The sequence below is a fragment of the Nyctereutes procyonoides genome, unplaced genomic scaffold (assembly GCF_905146905.1).
Source record: "Nyctereutes procyonoides isolate TBG_1078 unplaced genomic scaffold, NYPRO_anot_genome, whole genome shotgun sequence".
In the NCBI taxonomy this organism is placed as follows: domain Eukaryota; kingdom Metazoa; phylum Chordata; class Mammalia; order Carnivora; family Canidae; genus Nyctereutes; species Nyctereutes procyonoides.
The window spans coordinates 69,824,615-69,842,106 of NW_026575146.1; the positions used below are offsets into that span (position 1 = coordinate 69,824,615).

At 54.4% G+C, this 17,492-nt stretch overlaps 1 protein-coding gene across 1 annotated transcript; it reads right to left on the reverse strand.

Annotated features, from left to right (window-relative positions):
* Positions 1-4,259: 4,259 nt before the first annotated feature.
* CACNG8 (calcium voltage-gated channel auxiliary subunit gamma 8) lies at positions 4,260-16,975 on the reverse strand. The gene is given in 5 exon segments (XM_055311478.1): positions 4,260-4,493; positions 4,496-5,037; positions 7,178-7,318; positions 8,373-8,456; positions 16,783-16,975. Coding segments are annotated over 5 exon segments (1,179 nt in total). The 5' UTR covers positions 16,961-16,975.
* Between the last annotated feature and the right edge of the window lie 517 nt (positions 16,976-17,492).

A 17,492-nucleotide genomic window follows, 5' to 3' on the forward strand; every position in this document is an offset into this window, starting at 1 on the left:
TCCTGTTGCTCTCTTTTCCCAGAAAGGGTATGAACTTTCTTTGGAATGAAAGCTCTTGTTATTTTCATGCCAAAAACATGGCTCGCACCTTTTTCTTTCTCCTTCCACACAAGCAGGGCTCTGGTCCCTACCATTGCACTGAAATGACCTCTCACCAGGTCAAACCTTGCTGTCCTCTGGCTCTTGGGCTCTCTGTCCAGTTCTCAGCACCTCTGGCTACTTCCTCCTGGCCTCTGCCTACCTCGTGGTCATCCCCTGTGACTCCCTCTGATACATCCTCTTCTCCTCCACCACGGATGTGGGGGAGGCTCCTGCCAGGGTCACTTCCCTGTCAGCATTCTCCTCCTAGGTCACCTCATCCAGCCCCATGGCTTTCAATTCTCCTATATGCTGATGTTTCCAAAACTTACATTTCCAGCCATGGCTTCTCCCCGAAGCTCACATATCCGCCTAGTTACCGGATACCCCGCCTTGCTTTCTGGCAGGCATCTACAACTTGACGTGTCCAAAGGAGGACTTGGTCCCTCCCGCCCAAATCCTGATCCCTTGCTCCGGGTGCCCTTCCAGGCAACACACTGCAGCTTGGTGCTGTGCAAGCCTGACTAAGAGTTCCTCTTTCCGTCACTCTGGCGTCTCACTTCATGTCCTGCTGCCTGCGCTCCACTTACCCCTGCTGTGGGTTCAGCCCCCAAGCCCCCAGACCTGTTCCTCCATTTCTCTCCATCCTCACCAACTCCACTTTGGTCCAGGCCACCATCAGCCCGGAGAGGACAAGGACACCAGCCCCTAACTCTTTATTTCCATTTTTTCCTCATAATGTAGTCTCAGCACAACTATACAGTGCTGTTATTTTGTTGTTGTTGTTAAAAATAAAAATATGACGTCATGCCTGTGCTCAAAACCCTCTGGAGGCTTCACATGAGATCTAGAAAAATGTAAATTTCTTACCAGGACCCCCCAATGGGCACTCAGCCTACACTCTGTCCTCACCCAGGTTTGCTCACCCCATTATTGTGTCTGCAACCGGGGCTCCTCCCAAACCCGTGACTCCCAAAGAGCTTTTATACTGCCTTTGGTGGCCTGAGTGCTTGTCCTGTCCCTTCTTTCCTTGTCACAAGTCCCATATCTGTTCAAACGTTGCCACTGTGGGGAGGTCTTCTCGGGACACCTCATCTAAAGCCATCTCTGCCCCATCACTGTTCACCGTCACCACATCCTGCCTAGTGCTAAAGCACTTCTCAGTAACTGAAATGTTTCCTATTTGTCTGTCCTGGGCTTCGAGAAGAGCAGGACCGTGACCGTCTGCCCACCGCCATGTTCGAGGCCCGGCCTGGGTCCAGACCAGGTTGGCACTCAATAAATACTTCTCGAATACTAATACTGAAAGCAAACAAAAGAAGTGGGTCGTTCTTATCCTGTCCGTTGTGCTTGCTTCCGAGTCTCCAGGGTTCCCTCTGGGCAGATCTCTGAATCTTTCTCCATTTCTGCCTCTCCGACACTATGCAGTTTGTGTGTCTCTGAGACATCTCTCCTCTGATTTGTGCACCTCTGCTCCCTCTCTGCCCCTCTTCTTGTCCTCTCTGGGTCACCCGCAGTGTCTTCAACTTTTCCTATTTTTGTAAGTCTCCCAGTTTTGGTCTCTTATGTCCTCATCCTTCTTCCCCTCCCTTTCCTCCCCCAGCTCCCTCTTCCCATTGCCCCTCCTCCCCAACTCCCCCTGCCTTGTACCCATCCTCCACCTCTTTCTTGCTCTCTGGCCTTTGGACTCTAGAATCCACTCCCCACACCAGTTCTACCCCCTCCTCCACCAAAGAATCTCCCCTCCTACCCAACTTGTCTCTTCTGGCCCTGCCTCTCTTCGTCCTGCCGTCCTGTCTCTCCATTTAGCATCCCTACACTCAACACTACTGTCTTGTATTCCTTCCCCCACATTTTCTACCCACGCTCCCTGAAACTGCCCCCTGGGGATTCCTCCCTGGTCCCTTGCCCTCCAGGCTCTCCCCATTTCTTGTCCACCCACAGGCCCCCTGAGGGGACCTCCCAACACCCAGTCAAATCCCATCCCCCCTCTGCTCTGCCCCTTTCTGCTGCCTCACGTCACTAGGGCAGAGGCTACCAAAGCCCCTGTACCACCTTCCTTCCCATCTGTGTCTGCAACTGTCTCCCCACCAGACTGGGGGCCCTAGAGGGCAGGTCAGGGTCTGAGGCATCTCCAACCCCCAGCATCACCAGGCACAGGGCCTGGCACACAGGAGACCTTGGGGAATATTCACTGAGCAAATGAAGGGACGGCCACTATGCACCGCCCCTTCTGAATCTTCACTGGCCTTCAAAACCATCCCCCACCACCCCCACAGCCCTTGCTTTGGTCACCTACAACCTTCTCCCCTATCCCACAGCATCAGCCCCGTTCACCACTTTCCCAAGTGGCTCCTTCTAACACCCACATCGGGTCCTGCACTTCTCAAAACTCTCCTGTCTCTCCTCACTAGCCTCAGAACAAAGCCCAAACTCCTGAGCCCAGAACTCCAGCACCTTTCAACTAGGTTAGGTTCTGCCCAAACCTCCCACCCTCACCCTGTCCTCTGGGGTCCCAGAACTGTGAAGCCTGTCCCAAATACAGCACGCTATGCCACTCCCCCTGGCCTTTGCCTGAGTCACCCCCTTCATCACTCAGCAGATTCCTATGCATTCTTTTTAAACCTTGGCAGGGCATTTTTCTCCAGAAAGTTTCCCTGAGTACAGCCCACTCCTGGAGCTTAGTTACTCTGTTCTCTGGTCAAGGTGTCCATCATGGTCCCTGTCAAGCACCAGTAGCCCTGCCTGGATTGCAGTTTTTGACTCTTCCTCCTCGAGAGCAGGGGTAAGGTCTGTTTCATCCCTGGGGATCCTGATTCCAACACGCTGCCTGATATGGTGCCAGAGGCACAAAAACGTCAATGAGTGAACGGCTGAATGAATGAATGAACACAAATGCCTAAGTCCCACAGAGCTTCTCTTGCACATCAGACACTGGGCCTGTGCTTCAGTGTTTTATGTGATTATCTGCTTCCTCCCGGGGAATGTGGGTTTCAAGGGCCAGTGCGCCTGTATTTGATGCTGAATTTCAGCCTGTCTCTGCCTTTCAGCCTCTCTCATCTTTGATTTCCTGCCTCCCTTTTGTACCCTATTCACATTATGCTTCTGTGTAAAGCCATTCTGTGGCTCCCTGCTGCCCTCGGAATGAAATCCAAACTCCTGACCTAACCTACAAGTCCCTGGGCAGTCTGGCTCTGTCTACATCTCCAGCTTTGTATTGTCCCATCTGCACCTGCCTCACTACACTTTAGCCCTCCCTGGAAGCTCTTCCTGCCCCAGGGCCTTTGCATATGCTGTTCTCTGGCTGAGACACTTCCCCCAGTTTCACTTGGCTGATGTCTGGTCATCCTTTCAATGTCAGCTAAAATATTCCTTCCTTTTAAACTGGGTTACACCTCCCTGACAGAGCATTTTGGATTTCTCTTGTGTCCGAACTGTTACTTGCTGTTTGTATATACTAGTTGCTGTTTGATTAATGTCTGTCTCCTGCACAAGTTGCAAACTCTATGAGGACATTGAGGACCCCGTCTGCAGGCTCCCTTCTGTAGGCTCGGGATCCAGCACAATGCCTAGTGCTTATGTACACAAATACATTTCAAATAATGAATGAACGAGTCACACTCAATGCCCGTGATGTTCCCTCCCTGGGGCCTTCCTGGTACACAACAGGCACTTAATAAACCCTTGTGGAATAATGAATGAAAATGAATGAATGCCCACGTCCATTCCTTGTTACTTTGCCTTTCCGCAAGCCTTCTGTTTACCTTTCCGCCTCTTTACAGAGGGCATATATATAGTTTGTAGGTAGAACTATATATTCGTGTGTTAAGCGCCCCTCTCCAGGAGTTGGGCTGGGCTGGGAGTCCCTCCCTCCCCCCGCCCCGCCCCCACATGCACACAGCAAAACATTAAAAAGAAAACATCTCAAAACTGCAAAAAAACTCCACAGCCCTCCCCTCCCCCCATCCCACAAAAAAAGTAAAACACGACGCCCCCTCCCAACGGCCCCCTCCCTGGGGGGGGTCCCCGAGCCGAGCGCGGGGCGCGGGGGAAGGCTAAGCAGTCTCCAGCGCGCTCGCGGGGAGGGAGGGGCGCCCCCGCCCCCCCTCCCGGCAGCCTCGTTGCACGCGCGCCCGCGCACGCGCCCCGGACACGCCCCCTCGGCGCCCCACGACGCGCCCCTACACCGGCGTGGTTTTCCTGTTGAGCGTGTTGGTGTTGGAGGCGGCGGCCTCCTTGGCCAGGGTCCCGGGGGCCGGCGCGGCGGGCGCGGGCGGGGCGGGCGCGGGCGCGGCGGGCGGCCCGGTGACCGTGACCGTGACGCCGCCGCCCGCCTCCTTGGGGAAGGCGTTGTGCAGCGTGAGGAAGCCGGGCGCCCCCCCGCGGTCCCGCTCGGCGCCCGCCCCGCCGCCGCCGCGCCCGCGCCCGCGCCTCCGTACGCCGCCGCCGCCCCGCCGCCGCCGCCGCCGCCGCCGCCGCCGCCGCCGCCGCCGGCCCCCGCCAGCCCCGCAGCCACGCTGCCCTTGGACGGGTCGCGGCTGAGCGTGTACATGGAGATGTCCGTGGAGGCGAAGCCCGGGCCCCCGGCGCCGCCGGGAGATGCGTCCCGCGACGGCGACGGCTCGCTGGAGCGGGAGCTAGAGCGGGAGCGGCGGCGGTAGCGGAAGCGGTAACTGGGCAGACGGAGGATGGCCGAGGGGCCGCTCCCGCCACTGCCGCCCGCGCCCCCGCCGGCCTTGAGCAGGTCCGAGCGAGACTGGCAGTGCGCCTCGCGGCTGCGCTCGATGTAGATGTTGACGGCCAGCACGCCGATCACCTCGGCCAGGATGAACGACAGCCCGCCGAAGTAGAAGGACCAGCCGTACGAGTAGTGGTTCTTCTTCTCCTCGTCCCGCTTCGGGCCCGGCTCGCCCGCGTTGGCCGAGATGTACACGATCACGCCGATGATGTTGCTCAGGCCTGGGCGGGGACGGTCAGACGGGAGCCTGGAGGCCACCCCCGGCCCCGCCCCGCCCGCCCCGCCCGCCCCGCGGTCCCGCCCCGCGGGTCAGAGCTGGGGCCCGGGGGCTCTAAACACCTCCGCAGCCGGCCCAGGCCGTGCCCGAAAGGGTAGTCTAGGCTCCACCCCCGGGTGGTGGAAGCCCCACCAACGCCTCCCGCCACGTCCCAGGCACTCCAAACTCCTCCCTAGCCGATCCAGTCTGAGCCCCAAGCGGGCCTAAGCTCCAGCTATAGGTGGCATAGGCCACGCCCCAAATGCTCCCTGTCCCGCCCTGAATGGTCCACGTCCCACCCGAGACGGTCTAAACTCTACAGCTGGCCCAGGTCCCGCCCCACTCGGGTCTGAGCTTCAACCCAGGGTGGTGAAAGCCCCGCCCCCAAGTGATCCTTGCACCCCCATACGTCCTAGGTGCTCTAAACTCCTCACCAGCTGGCCTAGACCGCACCTCACACTAGTCTAAGCTCCACCCCTGGGTGGTGTAAGCCCCGCCCCAAGTGCCCCCCATCCCACCTCAGGTGATCTAAACTCCTCCCCAGCTGGCTCAGGCCCCGCCCCATGTTGGTCTAAGCTCCACCCACGTGTGGTCTAGCCCCCTCCTAATGCTCCTTGTCCTGGCCTGGGTGGTCCTTGTCTCGTACCAGGTGTTCTAAACTCCTCCGTGGCTAATCCAGCCCTGCCCCAAGATAGCATAGTCGGGACTACCCGCCCCCCTCATGGTCCAGGCCCTAGCTGGCCCAGACCTTGTCATGGACAGCCTAAAGTCCTTCCCAGTTGATCTAGGCCCCCTCCTAAATGGCCGAAGTCCCACTCCCAGCGAGCCAAGGCCCCACCTCCACCAGTCTGGTCTATACCCGGACCCCGCTGGTCCAGATCCTGATCGGTATGGTCTAAACCCTGACCGTGATGAGTGATCCCCGCCTGGGTTTCCAAGCCCTACCCTGACTAGTCTAACTCAATCCTTGACGTTATAAACCTGGGCTTTCTCCCGGGTCCCACACTCGTTTCAACCCTATTAATGTGGAAATGTCGCTCTGATTCTCCAGGCTGGGTCCCTTGCTGATCTAAACTGTTCCTTCGGGCACCTGGGTGGCTCAGTGGTTGATCATCTGCCTTTGGTGCAGGTCATGATCCCGGGTCCTGGGATGGAGTCCAGCATCAGGCTCACCTCAGGGAGCCTGCTTCTCCCTCTGCCTATGTCTCTGTCTCTCTGTGTCTCTCATGAATAAATAAATAAAATCTTTTTAAAAACCCAAAAATTAAAAAAAAAAAAAAAAACCCTCTTCTTTCATGACATCAATCCAGACTGGTCATCTAGTCTAGGCCCACCCCTGCTGGTCTAAAATTTGCCCTCACTAGATGGGGTCCCCCTTGTACCCTAACCCCACCTCCCTGTCGGTCCGGACGCGGCTTCCCTGCTTGTTCCCCCGCCTTTGAGTCTGGGGATGGCTCAAACCCATCCCCAGAGCACCCATTGCTCTTTATGCTAAATCCTCCTCCTTCTCCGGACTCCGCCCCCTGGAATTTCCCAGCACTACTCATTTCTTGTAGAAAAGCAGGGAAGAGGGGTGCGGGGGAGGGCACGGTGGGGAAACCTCACTTGAAGTTGGTCTGGATGGTTTCCCAGCACCAGCCTCCTCTTGGAACGACAGGGGTTCACGAGGCCCCGCCCCCTAAAACAAGTTCCTCCCTCCTTCTGCGGCCAAATCACTTTCTCCCTCTTCTATCTTCAAGACCTCAATTGTCTCGAGGCCCGACCCCTCCCAAGCCCCGCTCTTCCAGTCTGCGGAACCGCGGGCTTTGGAACCTAAGCTCCCGCGTCCCGGAGAGCGCGCTACACACCTGTCAGGGCTCGTTTAGATCCCCCCGAAGACCGCGCGAAGGCGTCACCTACCTTGCCCAGAGGGTGGCGATGGAGCTTAGCAAGAGCCCGGGAAGGCTCCAGACCCCAGCAGGCGCCTGGGGCAGGATGGCTCTGCAAACGCGCAGGCACGAGCGCGCGCGCACACGCCACACACACACACACACACACACACACACACACGTGCGCCGGCGTAGGTGGGCCGCCCCAGAAGGCCGCCCCCTCCCTCTGCCTCTCACCTGCTGCCACGAACAGGATCCCTGCTCCCAGAATGATGTTCCTTTTGGACTTATAGACCCGGGAGGCGGCCACGCACACACCCCCGAGCAGCAGCAGGATGGCGCTGAGGATGGGGAAGATGCTGGAGGCCCGGACCACTCCTGCGAGGGAGAGGAGGAGGAGGGAAGGAAGGGTGGGAGCCAGGGCGTCAGGTGCGGCCCTTTCCGACCCTCGCGCGCTGCACCTCTGCCCGCTTTCGTCTCCGCTCCTCTCCCTAGAATCCTCCAGTTCCCCCGCTCTGCCTGTGTTCGGCCCATTTCATTTTTTGTTTCCTTCTCTCCCCTCTTTAAAACGTCTCTATTTTTCTGTCTGATCTCCTCTCCTCTCCCGCCTTTTTCTTCTTCCTCTTTCTTCTCCCTCAGCTTATTTTTTTCTCTCTCCTGGCACACTTTTCCTTTTTATTTCTTAAAATCACTCTTTTTCCCTGAACTTCAGTGGGCCCTCCCTCTTTTTCTCTTTTTCCTTCTCCTCTCCGTATTTTGTTCCTCCCTCTACATGTATCAAGTCTCCCAAGATCTCACTCACCCCCTTTCTGCCTCGCTTCATCTAGCTGTCTGCGCCCCACCCCCTATCCTTCTGCCTGGCTCCATCTATTGCTCTGGGCTTAGCTAACGTGAGTGTGGCTGTCTGTCTGTCCGTCTTTCCCTCTGCAAACCCTGCCACCCACCGTCCAGACCCCAGCAAACGGATTTTGCGATTTCTGAGCCCCGCTGAGGCCGCAGCCAATCAGCATTCAGGATTTGCCGCGTTCTCGGGATGGCTACCAATCGCACCGCCGGCTTCCCCAGCCAGCTCCAGAGAGTGCCCAGTCCGCGCAGCAGGTTGCCTCACAGCCCAGGCGCAGTGGCCAATCACAGCCCAGAAACCGACAACCAGTCACGGAGCGGTGACTCTGCGAGCCCGGGCAGCAAGGCGCCCAACCACCTCCCGGGATACCCGCCCAACCTCAACCCGCCCCAAGGTGAGAGGAGGGGGCGGGTGAGGGATCACCGAACCAATTGGGGTCCAGAGGATCTCAGCATCTGGATGTGGATTTGCTGGCAAGTGCATCCCTGAGCGTCCATCTAAGTGCCTCTCTCCACTGTCCGCGCCCCGGCCACCCGCCCTGGGCCCAGCAGTCTCCCCCACCCCACTCTGACTCAGACCCCCACGTACGGAGCAGATACTCCGCGCTGTCATGGTCATAGTCCGTGTCCTCCGGGAAATGGTTGATCTTCACGCAGACGCCTCTTTTCAACCCTGGAGGGGGATGGGGGGGATGGTGGGGGGGGACTTAAGAGTTGGGGGAACCCCCAATGAGAGAAGACCCCCCCTTACCCAAACCTCTCCTCTTTTGGGGCCTATTGGGAGGTGGGAAATCCTGACTCCTGAGCCTGTCAACATCTGGGACAAACTTTAAGCTTCTCTGGCCTCGGTTTTCCCAAGTTAAAAAAAAGAAAGGAAAAAGGAAAAGAAAACAAAAACAAAAACCCATGCAATAGTCACTAAAAGGCCACAAAGGCCTTTGCCCTGTAACCCGGGCTAGGATACTCCACATCTCTGGCTTTGTTTCCCCCGCTATAAGAAAGAAAAAAAAAGGCGCTGGTTTCAGCAATGTCAGGGCGCTCTGCAACTCTGAACTCGTCAACCGGTCTGAAAATGCGTGGGAAACGAAGGCGCGCACAGAAGGCGAGGACTACATTTCCCATGAGGCCCATGACTTGTTGAGTTCAATTGTGAGTGCAGCCCGAGTGGACCATGGGAGTTGTAGTTTTTTCAGTTCTGCCTATAGGAAGAGGGATTCCCAGTCTCTTACCTGGAATTCTCTGGAAGGAGATGGAGTGGCTGGAGCAAGTAGAGGCATGCGAGGAGGTATACCTCTAGGCGTCATGCAGTCTTACCCCCTTCTTCCATCCCAGAATCCTCACATTCTCACACCCTTTGGGGAACCCATCTTCTCACTTTTGGGGACAGTTCCTATTCTACTATCTCTACCATATAACTGGAGATTGAGATGTAAATAAGTATAAATATAAATACATTTAGCTTCCTCGATTCTCCAGGCTCCTTCCAACCTGCAGGGTTTTGCCCATGCTGTGGATTCCGTTCACATTCTTCACTGATGAAAAACTTACCCTGCAAGTGGGCAGCTCACAGGGTACCTGCTTGAGGAAGCTTTCCCTGTGCGCCCACGTGCACACACCTCCCACCAAAGCTGGGTCAGTTTCCCCCTCCAGAGTGGAACAGCAACCTGCGGTAACCCCTACCCTTTGTGTGTTGGGGGCGGGGGGAGTGCATAAGGTTGCTTTAGGAGTTTCTTCTTCCTCAGCAAGCTGGGAGTTCCTGCCGCGGGAAGGCATGGAGTCTGATTCCTCTGTATGTCCCTAGCATTGCCTGGCACAAAGGAGGCCTTCAGAAATGGATGTTGAACGAATGAATGAAATTAGGAATGAATAGAGGGATAGCAGAAGGGGAGACTGGAGGCAGAAGATGACAGGGAAAATAATAGGGATAAAGGAAAGGATTGGGAAGAAGGAATATAAGGCAGTGAGTGATTCCACTAACAGCTAACACTTGCTAAGTGCTTCCTAGGTGGATTAACTCATCCAGAGCTCCCAAGAGTCCCATGAAATAGATAATGTTATTGGTGTTGTGCAGTGGCCAAGCGTTGGGAATTAGACTCACACTGCTTGATAATAAAACCCAACTCCATCATGTCCTGATTCTGTGACCTTGTTGGTGTTACTTAGGCCAATTTGCTTCAGTCCTTTAACCTATAGAAAGTGGACAGTAGGACCTACGTCATGGGGTTGTTGTGAGGATTGATTCCAGGTAAAGAGATTTAGCACTTTGCCTAGAACATAATGAAGTGCTCAACTGATATCAGTGGAGCTACCCATTGTCCAGATGAGAAAGCAGAGGCACAGAAGGGATTAATCAATGCACAGCTAATGTGTGGTGGAAGCAGAAATAAAATACACAGCAGTTTGCCCTATTGGAATATAAGATTATGGGCTGTTCACCACTGTATTCCAAGCATGTAGAACAATGTCTAGCACTTAGTAAGTGCTTAATAAATATTTTTATGAGAGCATGATTGAATGAGTCAAGCACATGAAAAGATGCAAGACATCTCTAGCCATTAGGGAAATCCAAATGAAAACCGCAATGAGATACCACCTCACACCCAGTAGGATGGCTACCATAAAAAGAAAGAAAAACAGAAAATAACAAGCATTTGACAATTGTGGAGAAACTGGAACCCTTGTGCGCTGTTGGTGGGGTTGTAAAATGGTGCAGCTCTTACCATTCTAAAAATTAATTAATTTTTTAAAAAGTTTTAAAATAAAAAATGTTACTAGATGACCCAGCAATTCCACTTCTGGGTATACACTCAAGAGAATCCAAAGCAAGTTCTCTATGAAACACATGCACACTCATTTTCATAGCAGAATTTTTCACAACAGCCGAAAACAACCCAAGTGTCTGTTAGTGAATGAACAGATAAACAGAATGTGGTCTATACATACAATGGAATATTGTTCAGCCTTAAAAAAGTAAGGGAATTCTGGCATTTTTTAAAATGAATGAATGAATGATTATACACCTCTCAAGGGCAAACTCTTATCCATCAGCACATCCTTTACGGTGTGGTCGGTAAGACTGTGGGTTCAAGTTCTCTCCTTTATTGAATGGGATCACAGTACTTCTCTCAAAACATTAACCATAATTAAATGAGATTGAGCATATAAAGCGCAAGGCACATAGACCCCCCTCAACAGATTAGTGATGATAGCAGTCATGATAACTAACACCTCCTGAACACTAATCACACACCAGGCACCCCTCCGAGCATTTGACAGGTGTTAATGCACTGGGTAACTATGGCAAACTTAGGGATACTGGACAAAAATGAGAAAACTGAGCGTAGAGTTGGAAAACACTCAGGCCCATGTAGATGGCAAGTCATAGGGAGTAGATTCAGTGTAGCTGGGCTTCGGAGGTGAGCATATTTAAGGGAGTGGAGTAAGGTGGCTATGGTAGCCATGAGCATGGTCCCTGGAATCAAATTCTCTGGACTCACATGCCAGGACTGCCGCTTCCCAGCTGTGTGGCTTTGGGGACTTGAATGCTCCCGAGCCTCAGCTTCCTCATTTGGCAACTGAGGACAATATGACCTCATAGGGTCTGATAAGAGTTCAATGAAACAGAGACCAGTGCAGAATACAAGGGGACTATGCAACATGCTTCTGTGTATTATCTGACCTAGTCAGGCTGAGCCAGGAGCTTATTATGTCCAGGGATAGCAGTGATGTGTCCCTGGGTCTCCCCAGAGCCTGCCTAGCACAGACCTGAGTAAGTGGGAGTGGAGGGAAGTGTGTGCAGCAGTGAGGGTGCACGTGGAAATGAATTCCAGCCCACCCTGCTCCTCACATGCTGGCTGGCCATGTGGCTGACTCCCTTTCTTTTCTGGCCATCAGCTTCCCTCTCAAACCGCTCCTTCACCCAGCACAATTGGGAGGACAATTGGGAGGATTTGGTGAGATAAGACGTGCAAAATCCTGGGGCACCTGGGTGGCTCAATGGTTGAGCATCTGCCTTCTGCCTTCGGCTCAGGTCATGATTCCGGGGTCCTGGGACGTGGTCCCGCATTGGGGTCTCTGCAGGGAGCCTGCTTCTCCCTCTGCCTATGTGTCTGCCTCTCTCTGTGTTATCTCTCATGAATAGATGAATAAAATCTTTAAGAAAAAAAGAATGCAAAAGTCCTGAGCACAGAGGCTTTAGATAACCGGCTTGACTAAATGGAGCTGTGAGTCCAGGGTCTTGATTCCTGAGGAGGGGGCTATACCCACATGGATGCCACCAGCCCCAGGTGGCTCTTGGGCACTTGAAACGTGACAATTGAGATGAGGTATAAGCGTAAGATACGCACTGAATTTCAGACATAGTACGAAAAAATGCATACTATTCCATCAATAATTTTTATATTGATTACATATTAAAATGATAATATTTTGGCTATGCTTGGTTAAATAAAAGATATTATTAGCCTTTACATTGATTTTTTATATTGTATAAATTCTATGTATTAAACTATATTCGATGAACCTTCTCCTTTTTCCTTGTTTGAATGTAGCTACTGGAAAAATTTAAATCATACATGTGGTTTGTGTGATGTTTCTTTTGGGCAGTGCTGGGTAGGAGGCTGGGATTTCTGGGCTCTCGAGGAAGGGGGAGCTCAGAGCAGTCACCTGAATTCTGAATAATTAGAACAACAACAAAAAAATAGAAATGACATAATCTAGCTCTCGCTCTGTGCCCATTAGTCTTTTAAATGCCTTACAGTTGCAGCTCATTGAATCCACACACAATCCCTGCGGGTTAGGGGCTATTGCCATCCCCAATCCTCGGATAATGGAAACGAGGCACAGAAAGCTTAAATGTGTGGCCCGAGGTCACCCGGGTGTGCAGGAGGTAAACCCAATTCCAATGGGTCTTGTCCCAAAGTCTGTGTCTCAGTCACTCCATCTACTGCATCTGTTGGGGCAACTCACAGGGACATGGGGATGGAACCTGAAAACCGCAGGGACACAGTGCCCTTCAGGAGGCAATGGCTCAGGGTTCTCAGTTTCTACATTCCTGCATCCCTTATGGGCTGCAGGCAGGTGGATACATTGCTTTATTCTCCTAGGAAATAAAACAGACCTGGATTCAAATCCAGACTCTACTACCTATTAGTTGTGTGACCTTGGGAAAGTCACTTCACTTTGTCTGAGCCTTTGCTTCCATCTCTAGAAGGAGGAGATAATAGTGGTGCATATTACACAAGGCCACTGTGCACATTCTGCAGCACATACAGGACAATTACAATAATCAGGAAGCCGGCCTTCATTTCCACCCTCCTGAGAACATTTCCTTTGGCTTCCAGGACACCCACTTACCTCATTTTCCCTAACTCTCATGGCTTCTGCTTTCTGAGCTCTTTTTGGTGGGTTCTCTCATCTTTCTTTTAATAATGGACTAGCTAAGGTTGTTCAACTAATTGTTTGGTATGTTTCTCTCTTTGCTTTCTCTAGGTGACCTCATTCATCCATATGCAATGACACCCCCCCCAATTTGTATCTGCAGCCCAGACTGTCCCTGAACTCTGGCCTCATACATCATATCGCTCACAGCCTAGATCAGGGGCCAGCAAACTACAACCCGTGGGCCAGACCCAGCCTGCCAAATCCAGTGAAGAATGGGTTTTACATTTCCTAAGTGATTGAAAAAAATATCAAATGAGAGTATTTCATGGCACATGAGAAAGATACAGAATTCAAATATCGGTGTCTGAACACGAGTTTAACTGGAACACAGCCACGCTCATTCACTCATGTGTTGTCTTTGGTTGTTTTCAGGAGTGACTGTGACAGGGACAGGTCCACAAAGCCTAAAATATTGACTGCATGGCACTTTTCTATGTCCTAGGTGATATCCCTAATAGGCATCCTGAATTTAACGTGTCCAAAACTGAGCTCATGATACTTCTCCTCACAATAAATTAGACCAAGGAAAATAAAATAAAAAGCCCGCCGTGCCATCCTCCGGATGCCCCCTGCATCCTCACCCCTGCCATTCTCAGGCACTCAGGCCACAGCCTTGGGAGGAGAAGTGACTCTCAACCAGAGGGGGGCAAATTTATTCCCAGACTAGAGACACTTCACAATTTTGGTTGTCACGACTTGGGGACTGCTCCTGGCATGGAGGCCAGGATGCTGCCAGGCACCGTACGACGCTCAGGCTGGCCCCCACAGCACAGAACTATCCGTGCCATGTCAACAGCACTGAGGTTGAAAGATGCTGTTTTAGAGACACCCTGACTCCAATCTCTCTCACATCCCATAGCCACCCTGCCAGCAATACCAGCAATCCCCACTGCCACTGTAGCTTTGGGACACACCCTGAATTCAAGTCACTTCTCCAGCTCTCCTGCTCCCAACCGCAGACTGGCCACGGCCTATTGTCCCTCTTGCCTGTCGCTTTAGTCCTATCCACAGAATGAGAGCACTCCTGTCCGCAATGCAAGTCAGCTCTTTCTACACCTCGGCTCAGCTCAGGAACTCTGGGCAGGAGAGTTGCAATCCAGCTCCATCACCTAGAATGTGTGAAATCAGGGCCTGTTCTCTCTCAGATTACACTTCCCACCACGTCCCCCTCGCTCATTCTGCCAGTGGCCAGACACACGGGCTCCCACCTCAGGGCCTTCATGGTAGCTGTGACTTTCCTCCAGGGAGCCACATGGCTCCCTCTCTCACTTCCTTCAGACCTCCACTCTGAGGTCACCGGCCCAATGAAACCCAACCTAGTCTCCTCACCTGCAACTTCACACATGTGTCCTAACACATTCCATCTTCTCCCCTGTCCTTCTTAGCACCTAGTGCCAGCTAACACCCTGAAGGTTTTATTTACTTATCTTTCCTATTATTTGTCTCTCCCTCTTGAATATAACACACACAAAAACAGGGATCTTTTGTTTTTCACTGCCGTAGCGCTGCAATCAAAAACAGTCCTGGCATATAGTATAAAGTCAATAAATGTTGGGCATATGGAAGGATGGATGGATGGATGGATGGATGGATGAATGAATGAATGAATGGCATTCTTATTAAATGCCATACGCTAGGGGTCTCAGGATGCAAGCCCCCACATGCGGCTGGTGCCTGGTGTTGGTCAGATCAGTGAATGGACATGAACTCGAATGCCCGCAGGAGGAAGGAAGTACCATAATGAAAGAGTGGACAGATAGGAGGCGATAGGGAGCAGAGGTGACTGTGGTGGACATGGAGACTGCATGCCTGATCTGAAGGAGCAGCTGCTGCTTGGACTGGCCAATCGTAGACCCTGTAGAATGAGGACCTGCGTTGTCAGATCTTCCACTAGTTCAAAAGAAGCCAGAAATCAGATTTTCAATGTGAAGTCTCCCTATTTTTAAATGTTGGCAACGGATTCAGATTTTGGTTTCAGTTTTAAACACTTGGAACACCAGACAAAGTGTATCTGCACATCCCATCCTTCAGACCTGAGTTTTTGGCTCTGCCCCAGCCACAGCTGGGTGACCTTGGGCAAGTGGCTTAACCTCTCTGAGACTTGGTTTCCTCATCCCCACCAGGAGGGCATGCCTGGCCTCACAGGATTAAAGGAGACAATTGCACTCCTCACTCACCAGGAGTGCTCAGCAAAAGAGGAGGAAAGGATGGGAGAGACTGGATGGAGAGGAAGTGGAGGGATCTCGATCTTTTTGATGCTGGAGGAAAGATCTGGGATTGCGTTGTTGCAGATGAGAGCTGTGAGGCTCTGTGTGGGAAGTAACAGATAGCCATCACACAGGGGACAGACCCCAGGTGGGCCTGGGACCCAGGTTTCCTGCCTCCAGCTCAGATGCCCAGGGCTGTGCAAAGACGCAGCAAAGATGAGTGGGAGGGAGGAGGAGCTGGGGAGGGAGAGGGCAGCAGTGGGCAGGTGAGCACAGGGCGGGGGCAGAGAACTGGAGCCAGAAGGGGGGCTGCAAGATGGACAGCAGGACCCAAGGACAGTGCAGGGATGGAGGCTGCAAGAGGCAGTGGCCTTAGGGTCCGGGAGGGAGGTGTTGGAGGAGGAGGGAGAGGCGGAAGGAGGTGTGAGTGAGGGAAGATGAAGTAAAGCCGTCCAAAGAACAGAGGAGGCCTAGGGCTGGCAGTGGAGGCTGGAGGACATCCTAACATCCTAACTGAGAGAGGGGGAGAAGCAAACATGACTGGCGTCTGAAGGAAGGAAAACAGGACAGCGTCAGGAGCTCTGACCAGACAAGGCACCATCATGACGTCTGGGGGATAAAACCCCAAAGAGGAGGAAGAAGGGGCAGGGGAGCGAGGGGACTAGGGGACTAGGGTAGGGTGTCGGTGGAGAGAAGGTGAGAGGGGACCTGAAGGAGGAGAGACTGCCCAGGAGAGGAGGGGGGTCTCCAGAAACGGTGAGAGGGAAGGAAGACGAATGCAGAAGGCTCCGTGGAGGAAGGAGGAGGCAGAGGGAGGGGTGGAAGAGCAGGGGGAGCCCAGGAGGCCGGACCCACGGGGCGGCGGAGGCCGGAGGGCCAGGGCCAGGGCGTGCAGAGGCCAGGGCAGTGTGCAGGGGCAAGGGGGATGCAGCGGGGATCGGGATCCGACGAGAGGGGAAGGGGAGGGGGAGGAGTTAGAGGGAGAGGTTTAAGGGGCAGGAGGCGCCCAGGCGGACTGGGCCCGGAGTGTATGGGGCGGGGCGAGGGGGTTGGGGGGGTCAGATAAGAGGGGACAGGGAAGGGGAGGGAAGCAGGTAGGAGGGGGAGGAGGAGGAGGTAGAGGGAGGGGTGGGAAGGGGCAGAGGGGGGTGCCCCCAGGAGGCCGGACTGGGCTGCGGACTGGGCTGCGGAGGCAAGGGCAGAGGGCAGATGTGCAGGGCGAGGGGGGGACTCAGCGGGCCGGGACCCGACGTGAGGGGAGGGGAGGGCGAGCAGCGAGCAGAGAGGACCACCAGGCCGCGGGGTCCGCAGGGGAGGAGGGGCGCGAGGCAGGGGCCCCCCGCACCCTACCTTCCAGGCAGCAGATCCTCCAGAGCCCCGAGTGCGTGAGGCCGCCCGGGTCCTTCTTCTCCGAGGAGCCGCTGCCCCCGCGGTGGGGCGGCGCGTCGTCGCTGGCGGTGAGGTTGGTGGTGTTGCAGATGAAGGCGCGCGTGTACAGCCAGTAGTCGGTGCTGATGGCGATGGTCATGAGGCCGAAGGCCGCGAAGGCGCCCACCGTGGTCAGCAGCACCTGCACCCCCTTCTCGCACCAGAGGCCTCGCTCTTCGTTCCAGCGTTTCAGCGACTCCAGCTTGACCACGGGCAGCCGGGGGGCCGTGGGCCACCACCGGGGCAGCGGGGGCGGGGCCGTGCCGGCGGCTGGGGGGGGCACACCGCAGGCAGAAGTAGGGGCCCGGGGCCTGCCGGGCTGGGCGGGGGGCGGCGAGGAGGAGGAGGAGGCGCGGCCCGGGCGGGGGTCAGAGGGCGGCCATGGTCGCCGGCTGGTGGGGGCGGGGAGCAGATAAAGGAAGTCAAGAAAGACGGTGCCTCCCCCACCGCCCCCAACTCACGGAGATCCCCACTATCTCCTGGGCTGAAGAAACTCCTTCCACTCCGGCTCTCCCGGCCTCCCTTGCTCTGAAAAAGTCTCCCTCTGCCCAGGGCAGTCTTCCCACTAAATCCCACTGGGAGAGATCCACCCCCCCCTCCCACCACCGTGCCTGACACTGTAGACACTCCTC